Source organism: Chinchilla lanigera, unplaced genomic scaffold (assembly GCF_000276665.1).
Source record: "Chinchilla lanigera isolate Chin_1 unplaced genomic scaffold, ChiLan1.0 scaffold00048, whole genome shotgun sequence".
In the NCBI taxonomy this organism is placed as follows: domain Eukaryota; kingdom Metazoa; phylum Chordata; class Mammalia; order Rodentia; family Chinchillidae; genus Chinchilla; species Chinchilla lanigera.
The window spans coordinates 2657274-2672474 of record NW_004955449.1 but is presented as its reverse complement, the minus strand read 5'-3'; the positions used below and the strand labels follow the sequence as shown (position 1 = coordinate 2672474).

Sequence of the window (15201 nt, the reverse complement as noted above, 5' to 3'; positions counted from 1 at the left end):
AAAGGCTGGCGCTCCCTGCCATGCAGCTTCCCGGGTGCAGGCGGCCCCTTTTAAATTATTTAAAAGCTCCACTTCCAAAGAAGAGATAAAACACAAACATATAATTTTCTTTTGAAAAGTATACTGGCAAAACAGAATTCCAGAACTCTTATATGAGAAAATACCTCTACTCATAGGTTTTCCTGCCCTGTAATTTAAAATTTTCAGTTTATAAAAGTTTGTGATGTTATAATGATGTTCTTAGATTTCTTTTTGTGTTTTCTAATTGGCCTCGTTTGTTAATGAGAAAAAAATTCCAGGTGACTGGATTTGAAAAGCCCTTTCTTGAAATGTGCACATCTTGTTTTCTATAGGCACTTGTGTACACACACACTTATACATACATGCACATGCATTCACCCTGCACACATACCATTATGGTTTAGACCAAGAATGACCTCCAAAACTCTCAAGTAATAAGGGTAGAGCTTTGGGAAGATGATTGGATAATAAGGGAGCTATAGCTGCAGTCAAATGCTTCCCCCACGCCACACCCCCACGAGGGTGCTATAGCTGAATGTGCTGTTAGGAAGCTAGGAAGTGGGCCTGGTTGGAAAAGGGATTACTGGGGATGTGACGATGTGACCTGGAAGAGTGTATCCCACTCCCCCTTCTCTACTTCCTGGCCACCGTGATATTAACAGCTTTCCTCTGCCACACCCTTCTATCTGCCTGGGAACCTGATGATCATGGACCATAACTAAGAGACAAAATAAACCTCTTCTCCTCTAAATTATGGGTGTTGGTGCACACGTTCATTACCAATCTCTCTCTTTCTCTTTCTCACTCTCTCTCTCTCTGTCTCTCTGTCTCTCTCTCTGTCTGTCTCTCTCTCTCTCTCTGGTTGTAGACAAGTACCTTACTTTTGCAGCTTTCTTTTTTTCCATTAAAACCATGCACTGTCCTCCCAAGATTTTCATCTAATAAATTTTTAGGGCTTTCAATTCTTTCATTCCTTTGATCCCAGAGACTGACATGCCCTCAGTGGACCCTGAATGATCTTTCCTTTTATAACATACTTTTGTAAAGTACCTAAGTCTGTTTTGGCAATGGCAACTGAGTCACAAAACCTGATAGTCAAGAAAAGATGACAATCTTCAAAGATTATGTTAGGAGTCTGAGAGGCTGGCCCAACTTCAGGTATGTCTGGCATTCTATGCAGGAGATAGGTGAAAGGCTGGTGTGTGACTGATAAATTTTTCATCTGTGATGGGCCCTAGACATACTCTGAAATTAATCCCTCACCATTATTTTCTTGATTTCCTCCTCCCTCACAAGCATTGTTCAATTCAGTAATGTTGTATGTTTTTTAAAATTTGGTGTTATTTAGAGTTTCAGTTTGAGTGGAATCAATGTTTGAGAGCAAAAAGACAGCACTGACCATCATTCATCATTTACAAATATGTCTTAGGAAGGAAGAGATGAGCACTTCACAGAATTACTCTTAAAAGGTGGCCAGCAACATTCAGGATAGTTAGCCACTGGGATAACCACTCAGACAGAACCCTTGCAGCTCCAAGGAAAATTGATGAGTGCTAGGAAGAGGGACAGGGTGAGGAACATTGCACTTGGGGCAACTGAGGGCAAGAGATTTTATCAACTAGGTCAGAAGTATTTCTGCAACCATTGCACCATATCACTGGATTCTCGCTGCTATTACCCTGCAACGAGACTCACAATGCTCAACCATAATAGCTTTTACCATGCCTCTTTGGAACAGTACACGTTTAACATGAAGAAGAAATGCTAACTTATCTGAAAAATCGTATTGCAGGTTTCCTAGTGTACTAGATCATATCTCCAATAGTTTCTCAACCTTATCAAGACGCATTTAAAGCAGTGTGATTTCCAAAATCATCTACTGCATTTAAATTTACTGCATCCAGCTTTGGACTATATTTGAGCTATTGATTGGCAAGGAAATGGCACACAGCCATACTACACTGAGAGCCTTGCTTGGGCAGCTGCATTGCCTGTGGCGACCTTTGGTGATGTTCACATAGCTTTCTAAGTGGCTTAGGCTGTTTCCTGGTACAATTACTCTTCGCAGTGAAGAAATGCACCACCTCACATGTGCATACACAGTTCCAGCTCTTCCCTGGGATAGCACCCTGTTTCTATTTCCAAAGAAGGTGTTTTGGTTTATATTTAAATCTTCTCCAAGAGGCTCATGCACTCATAGGTGGAACTTTTGGAAGTTGATTGGGTTATGAGGGGTCATAGCTAACTGCCTGTCTCAGGAGGTAGCATCTGGTCAGAAGAGGCAGATCACTGAGAGTGTTATCTGGGTGGGTCCATCTCCCTTCCTAGCGCTTCCTTTTATGCTCTACCTCCAGATAACCACTAGGTAAGCAGCTTTTCCTCTGCTATGCCCCTCTGCAATGTTGTCTTGCCTTGGAACTTCTAACTATGAACTGAAATGTGAGCCAAAATAAACCTCTTTTCCTTTAAGTTACAGGTGTCAAGTGTTTGGTCCTAGTGATGAGGAAAGCAATTAAGACAGATTTTTGTACTGACAGCGAGGTCATTACTGTGACTGTTACTTGGCCATGTGATTCAGAGACCTTTGGAACTTACTTGTCAGAGAAGTTTGGAAAGATTTGGAAATGCCAGATAACAGAGCCCTAGAATGCCATAAGCAAGCCTGATGGGAGTCAGAGCTAAGATCACAATGCTTATAGAAAGGCAAACTGTAAAGACCAAGCCCAGAAGGTTTCTGTTGGGAGTAAGAACTCTTTTGGTAGTTGAACTCTAGACCATGTATGCTATGATCTGGCAGAAAATTTGTCTATGTTTTTCTCATGTCCTGAGAGTTTGTGGAAGACTGAGAATAAAGGTTGCAGACTAAATCTGGCAGAAGCAATGGCAAGGAAGCTCAATGTTGAAGTTGTGATACGTGTACTGTTGGGGGGCATTTAGCAAGCTCTACGTTGAGAAACAACAGCAAACAGCACAGTTCATTGATTTTAATTTTTGAGTTGCACCAAAAAGGAAGCTCCCACAAAGCTGGAGCAAAGAAGAACTTGGTTGCTAAAAAATTTAACAATACAAAGTAGCCAAGTCCTTTACATTAAGACAATACAAAAGATGCCTTGAGGGCATGTGAGGAATGCAAAAGATCCCATACTTTGTAGGCTCAAATGTGCAAAAGTAAAATACTTTGCTTTGAGAAGAGAGCCTCAGAACACACTGCCTGAGAAATACCACCTCCAAATTTAATTCACAGTGCTCACCATCCATGCACTCAGTGGCCCCTGCAGCCATGATCCAAGGGGGCCTTCCCACTGCTCAACCTGGTGGTAGATCTTGGTGTCATTCACATGGTCCTGGTTTTACAAGGAATGCAGAATGCAAGAGTTATAGGGTCATGGAGTCTTCCACCCAAATTTCAGAAGAAAGCCTGGGAGGTCAGGCTGTGTGCCTCTGAGAGGGCAGTTCGTGAAGCTATGAGAGTGAAGACAAAAGTGCAGGTGACCACAGGAGGTTGGAGAAGCCAAGAACATGGAATGTCTGAGGAAAGCTACAGGTGGTAAGCAAAACCAGGCCAAGAGAGAAGCCACAAGGGATACAACCACCAGCAATGCTATAGGAGAGAGAAGCACGCAAGCCCTTTGGAATTCACATCTTGCCATAACTTGCCCTGGGTGCTGGACATGAGCTACAGGATTTAATGTTTGCCCTGCTAGGTTTGGGGCTTGCTTTGGTCTCATTGGTTTCTATTGCCATATTCCTTCTTTTTGGAATGGGAATATCTATTTACTGTGTGCCATTATATGCGGGCCATATTGAACTTTCTTTTGATTTTTACAGGGGCTTGCAGGTAAGAGTTGGCGTTGAGTCTCAGAGGAGACTTTGGACTTGACTTTTTAGCAGTGCTGAAACTATTAAGATTTTGATGATTCTTAGACATGAACTAAATGCATTTTGCATAGAGAGATGTACATGGATTTTGGGGAGGCTGGAGTAGAAAGTTATGGCTTATATTAAAATGTCTCCCAACAGTCCTATATGTTCATGGGTGGGGCTTTTGGGAGGTAATGGGATTATGGAGATGTTGTGGCAGACTTGCTGTCAGGAGGTGGGGTCTCATCAGAAGAGGTACATTATTGGAGGTGTAACCTGGAAAACTATTGCCATATTTGCCTGGTTCTTCCTTTCACTCTCTGCTTCCCTGCTGCCATCAGGTAAGCAGCATTTCCTCTGCCATCACCCTCTGCTATGCTGTCTTGCCTTGGAGCCAAGTGACTATGGAGGGAAACATGAACCAAAATAAATCTCTTCTCCTTTAATTTGTGGGTATGTGATATCTGGTCCCAGTGAAAAGGAAAGTAAAACAGCAAGGATACCAGATTTCAAGGAGAGTATCCCAATGCATTCCAGGATCCTCCAGGCCAACATTTCTTAAATTTTTCATGCCATGGGAGCCCTTTGGCTGGCTGCTGAAAACCACGAACCCCTTCTCAGAGTAAGGTTTTTAGATGCACAAAATAAAATATATCAGTTTAAAAAGGAAACCAATTACAGGGGTACCTTGGTTCACAAACTCAGTTCTCTCCGTAATTCTGGCTGTAAACTGAGCTGGATGAGAACTGAATCAAATTTCCTCATAAGGTCACGATTGAACATAACCATTGAATTTGCTTTGGTTCTTTTTTTGTTGTTTTTTTGTTTGTTTGTTTGTTTGTTTTTTGGTTTTTCTCCGGTACTGGGAACCGAACTCACGACCTTGCGCTTGCCAGGCAGGCGCTTTGCCGCTGAGCTAAATCCCCAGCCCCTGCTTTGGTTCTTGACCAATTTGGTTTGCAACCAGAATCGTGGAAAGAATCAAGTTCATGAGCTGACATACCACTGTATGTTGAAATACAGCAGCAAGAGGTTTTTTTAAAAATTGTGTGATAGCAATATATAAACTTCTCTGTTGATATACAAGATCTAGCTGAGGGTTCTGTCTAGCAACTGCTATAACTTGAGATATTTGCAAGAAGTGTAATGTTATGTAAAAAACCTAAGGTTTCTATATGTGACTGTGTATTAAACCAACCAGTATCATGTATTATTTCCACAGACTGTGCTGGTAGAGGCCAAAGGTCCCCGTTACTATTCCGGGATCTGGGGCGGAAGCAGCGCCCCCAGCCCCAGCTCCAGCCTTGAGGGGGCGGAGGAGGCCTCCTCACTTGTTAGTTCTCATGCGCACACAAAGACAAGGTGTTTTGAAGACTGAAAAACTTCACAGCTTCTACTGGACAAACTTTCTAAGAATGAGGAAAAATTCTTCCATTTTTGAGCCATTCTCTTGTCAGTTCTACAAAATTGCATGTAACTTTATGTACATATTTTTAATGATATAGTTTTGTAAATATGTAATACTCTGCTAATTTGATTTTGAATCATAAATGTCACATAGCCTGGTTTGGGAGTTTAATGTTTTAGTATTCTGTGTTAAAAAGGAAAAATGTACATTTGAGAATGTTTTTTTGAGTTAATTTAATGTACTGAAAGTAAAATTAACTTACGGTTTTTGCTAAGTGATTGACACTCATCCTTTCACTGTGATTTGTTGTTTACCCTCAGTGGAAGGAAATGCTAACGTCCTTTAAAGGTTAGTGAAAATAAAAATGTAAAATTTTTTGTCATTCAAGTTCAGAACACTGAATTAAATCTCTTCTGTCTAGTTTTGAACCCACATTTCTGGAAGTTCTCTCCCTAACTGGACCTGGAAATTTGGAACTAGGAAAGAGCAGCAAAATTTGAGCTCCTGAGCACCACTTTGAGACACCTATTCTTATTGTTGAGGGTTTCTTCCCAGCGTCAGAAAACAGGGTCGGGGATATAGCTCAGCGGCATAGCGCCTGCTGGCAAGCATGAGGTCATGAGTTCAATTCCCGTACCACCAAAAAACAAAAACAAAACAAAACAAAAAGAAACCAAGTTTGAAATTTCTGGCTCCAGCATGACTTCTCCCACAAAGTCTCCTTATCACTTTGGGGAAAAAAAAATCCCAGGCAAAAAAGAAAATACCCATTTCGTAGAATTGTTACGGTCCAGTGAGGCAAGGGCTGTTTTGTAATCTGCAGAGCACCATCAAAGTGTGTGCTACTAGGCCTTTGAGGACTCAGAAAGCATGCAATTCCACTCCCTAGGAGTTGGGCGCGCGGTAAGGACTGCATAAACCCTTGCACAGAGAATGAAGTGTGCATTTGCACCTGGACCCACAGCTTGGCAAGAACAGATTATCTCAGGCAATGCGCCGGTGCACAACCTGCACCTTCCCTCACCTACAGGTAACTGTAGTAGCCCTTCTCGCTCCACGCTGCGCGACAACCACAGTTTAAGCGCCGCTCTCCAGCCGGACCCGGAGGGGCTCCGCGTCTCCGGGTGGCCGTTTCCAGGCAGGTGAAGGCGGCGCGCGGGCCTGGCCGGGCCGGGCGGAGGCAGCGCGGGGCGCAGCGGCTGGGAAGGTGCCGGCGGCGGCGGGCGCGCGAGGAGGGGCCAGGGGAGGGGACGGGAGGGGCGGGGCCGGCGTCCTCGTCACCCGATAAAACGCCTGCGAGTCTCCAGAGAACAACGGGCTCATTCAGCGGTCTGGAGCTGCCGGCCAGGGGGAGCGGCCTGAAGGAGAGCGCGACCGGTCCCGGGGGTGGGGCCGCGCGCAGTGGCGAGGGGAGGCGAAGGTGGCCGCGGCCGCAGCAGCGCGGCCGGCAGCCTCGGACCAGCCCGGGGCCGGGACTGGCAGTGGGACCCGGCTCGGAGCGCAGGGCGGCCGCCGCAGGGCCCATGGCGGCCGCGGGGCAGTTGTGCCTGCTCTACCTGTCGGCGGTGCTTCTGCCTCGGCTCGGGGCAGCCTTCAACTTGGACACCCGCGAGGACAATGTGATCCGGAAATCTGGGGACCCCGGCAGCCTCTTCGGCTTCTCGCTGGCCATGCACTGGCAGCTGCACCCCGAGGACAAGCGGCTGTGAGTTCCCCGACTCTTCCTACGCCCACCGCGTCCCCCACCCCCGCCCCGGGACGAGGGCGCGCTCTGCTCCGACCGCGCGCCCGGAGCCCTGCGGCCCTGCCCCTGCCCCTGCCCGCCTGCGCTCCGCACCGCCCCGCGCAAGCCTCCCCACAGCCCCGGAACCCGACCCCGGGGCTAACCCGGGGAGAGTTTACTTCTTCCCCTTTTAAATGACGTGCTTTCCAGCGGCTCTTCCCTCCGGGCACGTTTGCCGGGACCCGGCAGGTGGCACGCTTTGCCTCTAGCGCTTCACGTGTGTTTGGGGCGGCGGGTGGGATGTAGGGTCGCCGCTGCGCTGCTGTAGGGTTGCTGGGAGCGGTCCGGGAAGATCCAGACTTTCCTTCAAGTCGCGGAACACCCGGTCCGCTCGCGGACTCGCGCGCCCTGCCGAAGTTGGAAAATCACTTTTTGTCGTGACTTTCCCTGCAGGGCGGGCGCTCCTATAGTAAATACTTTTACACGCTTTTTTTTTTTTTTCCTTAAAATGGAATTCACCAACCACCTGTTTTTGCAGGATCAGATCAGCTGAGAAAGCATGTCTTTCTGAGTGGTGTGGCTGGTCCCCTGCCCAGCCCCCTAGTCGCGCGGCGGCACCGGAGAACCGCCGGGCCCCTGCATTGGGCGGGCTCAGCCAAGGGGTTAAAGCAAAATGTCCGATCTGAGCTGGGACTTGACAAACAAGGTTCGGAAGTGACAACCCCCACCAGCGCGGTGCTCCTCCCAGGAGAAAGTGGAGACCTGCGGCGCTTAGTGCCTCTCCCTCTCCTTTTAAACAGTGTTTGGTTCTCACATGCTCGAACTTTGTAGATTGGAGAGGTTGTTCTGAAGCTTAGTCTTCTTAATCGCCCTGGGGCTGCATTTTCTGTCTGTGCTACCGAAAAAACACTCTTAACAACAAAAGCTCCCGGGCCTTTAGTTGAACTCAGGTCCTTCCAGGACCGAGGACAGGAGAAAGCAAGGTGCACAGTGTGTTAGGGAGAGGCCAGAGAGACTTTGAAACTAGAGGAAACTTTAAATTCAGCGATTAATAATTTTGGAGTTTATGAATAATGCGGGGCCCTGAAGCTAAGACTCACGCTCAGGTTTGTCTAATAGCACTCTCTAGGTGAAGCACAAGAGATTAGCGGGGGCGGGGGGCAGGTAGGTGGTCTGAGTTTGCGGGCCTGGCCAGCTGCTTACTCATTCTTTATCTCTGAAATAATCGTTAAGCCGTAAATCTGGAATGAAAGGTGGCTTCTGCTAACTCAGTTAATGGATGATGTTTGGTGTCTCGGAATAGAGCACTGGGTGTAGAGTGCATCCACCCACACGGAGCATCGGAACTTGCTAATACAGAAGTGACTGTGAGCCAGAGGGAATGCATTCCCCTCTGCATTTTCTCTGCACCAGAGGCCACCAAGGTCTTAGCTTCGTTGTATGTGTACATTTCCAAGCGGACCTGTGAAGGGGAAGGTACTGTAACTGGGGCAAGAGATATGCTGGGGATGGAAATTTGCGATATGCCTTTACCCAGGAATCTCTCTCGAAGGTGAGCAATGTGCCTGCTAAAACTTGCAGCTACTGCTAGGCTGCCCTGGTATTGGAGCTTTTACCCTCTCAAAGGTATAAAAAGGCCTGTGCTTGGAACCTGATGTCTTCTGGAAAGGACCTAAGGGGCTGACTACGGGGAGAAGTGGTCAGACCCTGGGATGGAGGACAGGCCCACCTTAAGGGATGCGAGTCTTTCCCTAGAGCCCAGCGGTGGTAACCACACCGGTGGGGCAGGGCTGTGGTTCACGTCCAGTGCTGCCCGCCACGCTCTCATAGGGTACATTAGTTTCAGGAGTATTCCTGGCCCTGCTCTGGGGGTTAGCACTCCACTCTATATCACGTGCAATGCCACCTTTGACTGAAAAGGACCGTGTAAATGACAGAGCCAGTGAGATTGAGACAACTTCTGGTCCAGTTTCCTAAACTCAGGAACTGCAGAATTGGGACTGTTTCAGGAAACTGATGGGAGAAAGACCTGAACTCAAATCTTTCTCAGCCACTTAATCCATTTCATGTACTTTGAGCTTCGTTTCTTTACCTGTGAAGTGGAAGTATTGCTACTTAATAGGGTTGTTGAGAGGATTTATAGCTAACCTACAAAATGTTCAATGCCTACTGCTATGGGTACTTACTAAGTGGTAGATGCTACCATAGTGATGATAAATGTCAAAGCAGTAACTGTTCCTACTGTGTGTTAAGCTCTGCACAAGGTATTTCTAACCTATGATTCTAAGACTGCTAAGAGTAAAGCCAAAAGTTATTGATCTTTGGGTAATTAATATTTTAAACTGTCAATCAAATTTATGAAACCCAAGGCAACTTAACTTTAATCTGTATTGATTAGACTTATGAGAAAATAAATTTACTAAGCAGTTACTCTGAGGCTGGAGTAAAATCTCACAGATGTATGGGAATATCAGATAAATGCCCTATTAAAGAAAACCCACCATAGATTTTTATACTTTGGATTTTTATAGTGCTGTCTAAATAATACCATCTTTAATTCTAGTTAAGATTTTATAGCAGAATAATACTGCATCTGAGAGCCCCCAAATATACTGAGTGTTCCAAAGTTTTGGGGACTATCAAATTGAAGTAGGTACTGTGAAATTCTATCCAGGTTTTTAGGCTGTATGTTAAAGAAGTCTCATACTCCAAAAGGTGAGTAAGTGGTCAGCTGAGTGACTGAGATCAGAAACTGAGCACCTTGAGGTCTTTAATTTCTCCTCGGTAGGTAAGGTTGAGTCATCCCCAAAGGTGGAAGTTCTGTTGGTGATGATTCTGGGTATTTGCATCCTGTGAATCATCTCTTACTTCTGGGAAGAGGTGGGTAGGTATATGACCACAGGGCAGAAACTGGCAGGAGAAGGAGTCTAGTGGTAGTATATCCTACAGTGATTCTGGATCGCTCCCAGCCCTCATTTTCTTGGAGGACACTCTGTCTGATCATCATGGTTTTCCAGAAGCCTTCCAGGCCCACTGTTACTCCAGCTTTTAAATCATGTTTTATAAACAAGAGATATCTTGTCCAGCTGACTCCCAGCTGAAGCTGGAAGTTGTGAAGTGTCTTGTCCAAAGTCTCCTAAGCAAGACTTAACAGAATCTGGATTTGAAGTTGGTATTTCTGACTCACACTTATGCCATCTCCAGAAGGAAAAGTCAGAAATCTCCTTCAGACCCAGAGAAATTGGCAAGCATTTGAGTTTTGGAAATGTTGTGTTGATTTATTAAACTGCTTCCCATATGGGTCAGGGCTATCTATATAAATAGTGGTGCCTGAGTTGTCTTCCTTATTGACTCTTATTCCATCTGGCAGTGGATCAGTTCTGGGTCTGTCCTTCTGAAAAGGTCTGCTAAAGTGTGACTCATTAGCCAGGGATCAGAGCTGTGTCCAGGATGTGTACCTAAGCACTCATTTCCTTGCATTCATTCACTCAGGGCCATCTTCCAGGAATTGCTGGGTCACCTTGGGTCCCAGGAGTGGAGAAAAACCAAAGTGGTCAAGGTGGCTTAGACAAAATCTAAGATTTTGTGAGAAAGCAGACATAGACAAGTTTTATTTTAACACAGGCTGATGTGAGACCATCCAAATAATGACAGGATTGGAAGAAAAAGATCAAAGTATTTATATAGTATAAATAATGCATCAGGAAAGACAGGTGAAATGTTCATAGGATAGGTTCTCAATTACAAAGTAGTTATTCTGTATTCCAGTAGTTGCACAGATTATTTTATGGGTGCATAATAACAGTATATTAAGGTTTAATATCAATGTTCATCAGCCAGAGAGTACTAGACATATAGCACATGGTTCGCTAAGGACCTTGGTTCAACATGTTACTGTGGCCTACTGTGGCCAAATAATTCTTTTGCATTTCCAAGAGGAACAGTAGAAACAAAACAGAAAATACTATTACAGCCTTAGATGACAGGTTTATGACCACAGGGCTGAACCCTTTGTCCTTGGCCAGTTGTACCTGAAAGACTGATTATTGCTGAGTCAGCCAATATTAAGACGCAATGCAGTCAACTCTTAAGAATCTCTTCTACCCTTGGTGTTTTAAATGTTGATAGCGCCTGTGTCTGATGTTTAACTATTATCTGTCATCTACAGGGGATAATCCAGTCTGTCCTAGATGGATTAAAGGTTATGTGAGGGCCGGGATCTTATACTTTTTTTTTTGCCTGGTAGCACCTAGCATGTCTTGCAAATACAATGGAGTCGTATTATACACTCCATTTAACTTGTGAAATCAACTCTTCCTGCTGAGGATTGAGGAGGGAAAATTCCCTGTATTTAACCCTTTGCCCTTGGCCCTGTTCAAACATTGGTGTCTACTATCCCCAGGAAAAGGAAAGTTTTAGCTGTAAGTAGAGAACCTTACAAGAAGTTCATCCTTGGTTTTTGAGTTTAAAGAGCCAGGTCCTAGCTAAGGAATTTTCATGAGTGATTTTTTTAATTACACTTGGCTTTTGCCCTAAAGGCGGACTTTAGAACTTAACCCCAGAAATACAAGTTAACCTGTGCCATAGTGGGTACTCAGGATTTACTGAGCTGGTTGGTTGTTAACAACCGGATAGAAAAGCATAGTTGTAGTATAGAGCTCCTGAAAGCAGCTTGATAAGGGTCTGCGGGGGAGGGTCACTTGGAAGCAGTCATGTGGGGACATTTGTAGATTGATTGTGGAAGATCTAGTTATTCAAGGATAGTAAAGGAATCTTGGAGACAGCTGACTCTTTAGGTGGAATGGTGGGGAGGCTGCTCATTCCACCCAGCGGAGATCCAGAGATTTGAAGAACCACAGAATGGAGATGTTTTGTTTATGTGACACTCCCACCAGGCTCTTGGGAGGATGTGTCAAGTATTGCAGGAATGGGCAGGGAGCTACCACCAGCCCCTATTGCCTACCTTCTCCTTCTAGATCAGATAATTATATATGCAGTGAACCTATAGGTTCGTAAATGTCTGCTCATCAGTGTGACTCCTTGGGGCCTCTGGTGAAAAGTAGGATTCTTGGCTCCATGTGGACCTATTATATCAGTTTCCATAAGTGTAATCCAAAATGCTGTCCTCAGGTTTGAACTAGGCATGCTTTCCTTTACACAGAAGGCAGCACATGTTGTAGTGGAAAATAGTAGACCTATAATCAGCCAGGATCAAATCCAGTTTATCCTTTTGCTAGCCATGGATCTGCAGGCCATCTGACCTCTCTATGCCTCCTTGCCCATCTATAAAGCAAGGATAACCATGCCTTCTACTAGCTCTGGGCTGGAATAAGCACTGTGGTGTTTAAAAATAGATGTGGAAACTCAGGCTGTAAGAAATGAAGTGGCCATGGTGTGCTGATCAGAGTTGGTCCTTAATCCATATCCTCTGTGCTTCCCAGCTGTGCAGTATGTGTGCTTCCTCCTTTTGGGTTTGACTGTGATAATATTTAAGCATACATTTTTCCTTTCTTGGACTCAGCAGTTACCATATGTTAGAAAGCACATCTCAGAACCATACTTTGTAGCCTTTTGCAGCTGCCAAGCAGTAAATAAATCCCGTGAGGTTTCGGTATTCAGAGGAAATGAATGGGCAGATGGGTGCACAGGCATGATGAGGTTCCCTGATGGCGAGTGACTGCATGGGATACCCTCGGAGGGTGGTCTAGACAGCTACAGGGTGGGCTAATTGGTGAGGAATACCAATTGTGTGGTTCCAGGGCTTCTCTGACCTCTGAAAGCACCCCACATCCCCATTCCTGGGAGGCTTGGTCATTCACACTCTACTCAGGGCAGGGTTGATGATTTATTTTTCTTATTCTTTGTTTGGCCATAATGTATGGTAGGAAGGAGCTCGCCTGTAAATGGATCTGATTTTTGACAATGAAGCTGCCTGAAGTCAGAAGATACATGGTCGAAGGGTGCAGGTAGTGTTTCCTTAGCAGGTTTGCTTGTTAAACTGGCATTTGGAATTGCAAACAGCAATCTCTTGACACTAAGTTAAGAGGCTAATTATTAATTAGTCCTGAAGTAGGCCAGGTAGGTGGGCTCTTTACCAGATTCTATCTCCCTTTAGCCTAATAACAAAGTGGAATGGCCACCATCTAATCTGCTGTCTGGCCTTTCCGTTTAGATAAACAAGGCAGTACTCTAAACCAGCATGCCACCGCTGAGGTTGGTGTGTTTGTAGAATATTACCTTTCCTGGGCCAGTGTGCAGGTCAGCCTCTTCCCCCTACTCACACTGGATCCTAGGACTGGCTCCCGCTGTCCTTCATTGAACCTCAAATTGGCAAAAGATATTTAGAAAACCTTTAAGTTTCTAAAATGATCAATTAAACGATAAAGAAGACTACTTTGAATTGGGGCTGGAGTGGGGGACAAGTACCACTAAAAGCAAGTGACAAGGAGCCATGTGTGCCTTCTTGGATGTTTATTTGCCTTGCAGCTAGATGTATTTTACACACCATACAATGTGAAGCTCAGTTTTTTGGGAAAGCTGTGTCCAATATAATATAAGAAAAACCTTTTAGAGAAATATACTTTCTAAGCCTGGGAGTATAGAAATAAAAATAAACCTAGGAATAATTTGAAAGGGGCACAGTGGTAAGTGCTGCAAAGAATAAACAAAGCACAGGGTAATGCCCATTTACCCAAGATGTGTTTGCTCCGTGATAGCCTTTTGAAAAGCACTTTTATTTGTGTAGTACTGAGGTTGTTCAATTTGTTTGTGTGCCTGGGATTCATACACATATGATAAACATTTCAGATCCAGAGGATGCCACTGAGTGATAAATCTGAGTCAAATACATACTTTGTCCTTGCTGTCCAGAGGCCCTTTGCTTCAGGCTACCCTGCTACCCATCAGGGAGTTTGGTCTTCCATGGTCCTGCTGAAGCATTGTGATATAAGTGATCTTGAGGATGCTAACTGAATGAACTACAGCCAGAGGTAGAGAGTGGTTGCTGGAGGTGTTGGAGGCCATTAGCAGCTCCGAGAGTATGGGGCCCTTCTGTTCTCTTCCTCCTTGCCAAGGAGAGTGAGAAGTCCTTTGGCCCATTCCTGTTGATATGCTAGATGATGGCCTGGCCTCCCTCCTACTGGCAGTGTGATTGCTTGTTTCTATAGAATGAAGGTACAGTGGAAGACTCACTTTATCGGACTTCACTAAAAAAATGTGACTTACAAACATTCTCTCAGAATGGAACTCACTTGTGAGTTGGGGATTTATTGTACTGGAACAATAAAAATATTCTAGATATATTTTACGTATCATAGAATCTGAAGTTCAGTTTTTTGGAAAAGCCATGTCTGATAGAGTAACAAAAAAACCTTCTAGAGAAAGGAATAAAAAATAGAAATTAAAAAATAAAAATCAACCTTGGAGTAATTTGAAAGCCTGTGTGAATTACAAGTGCAGAGGTGGGCCATGGATCCTGCAGAAGACCTAAGGAAGGCTGAAGGGGAGGCCTGCTGAAGTAGATGATCTGAAGGTCAGAAGCCGACTTTATAGGTCAGAGAGGGGCTGGGGATCTAGCTCAGCGGCAAAAGCGCCTCCCTGGCAAGCGCAAGGTCGTGAGTTCGGTTCCCGGTACCGGAGAAAAACCAAAAAAAAAAAAAATAATAATAATAATATAGGTCAGAGAAATATTCTAATGCCCAGAATTTGATATAGCCATTTCAGATAAGCCATATCATTGATTGCATATTGTATCAAGTCAGTTTTGGGAGAAAAGTACTTTCTAATGCTTGCGTTAAATTAGAGAAGCCCTTGGGCTGCTGGTGAGAAAGAGTTGGTAGAGGTATGGAGAGGCAACCTGACCCTCCCTCAGGTCGATCCCTTGAGATGTGAACTCTGAGACAGGGGTCCCTTCCACTACAACTTAACAGCAGCCAGAAACTGAGAAGATGTGTCAATATCTAAGAATAAGAAATTGGTGTGTGTAAGCTCATTATTTCTCTCTGTGCATATGTATTGATTTATATTTGTTTCCTATTTCAATCTAAAAGACATAGGGAATGTTATCCCTGTTTGAACATGGAAAAGAAGTAGACTTTGAAGGGAATGTGCCACAGAAATCATAGCCAGCTTTTTCTTTCCTTTTTTTTTTTTTTTTTTGGTTTTCCTAGAGAAGTTGTTGCTCTACAGA

General features: G+C 44.8%; 1 protein-coding gene across 2 annotated transcripts in view; it reads left to right on the top strand.

The window, feature by feature from the left end:
- Positions 1-6587: 6587 nt before the first annotated feature.
- Itga6 (integrin, alpha 6) overlaps positions 6588-15201 on the top strand; it is a 74906-nt gene continuing 66292 nt past the window's right edge. The window contains exon 1 of one of the 2 annotated variants that reach the window (XM_005393215.2): positions 6588-6995. In XM_005393215.2, coding sequence (XP_005393272.1) covers positions 6814-6995 — 182 coding nt within the window. In that variant the 5' untranslated portion in view covers positions 6588-6813. The remainder of the gene's footprint in view (positions 6996-15201) is intronic. The other variant, XM_005393216.2, reaches the window with a different exon arrangement.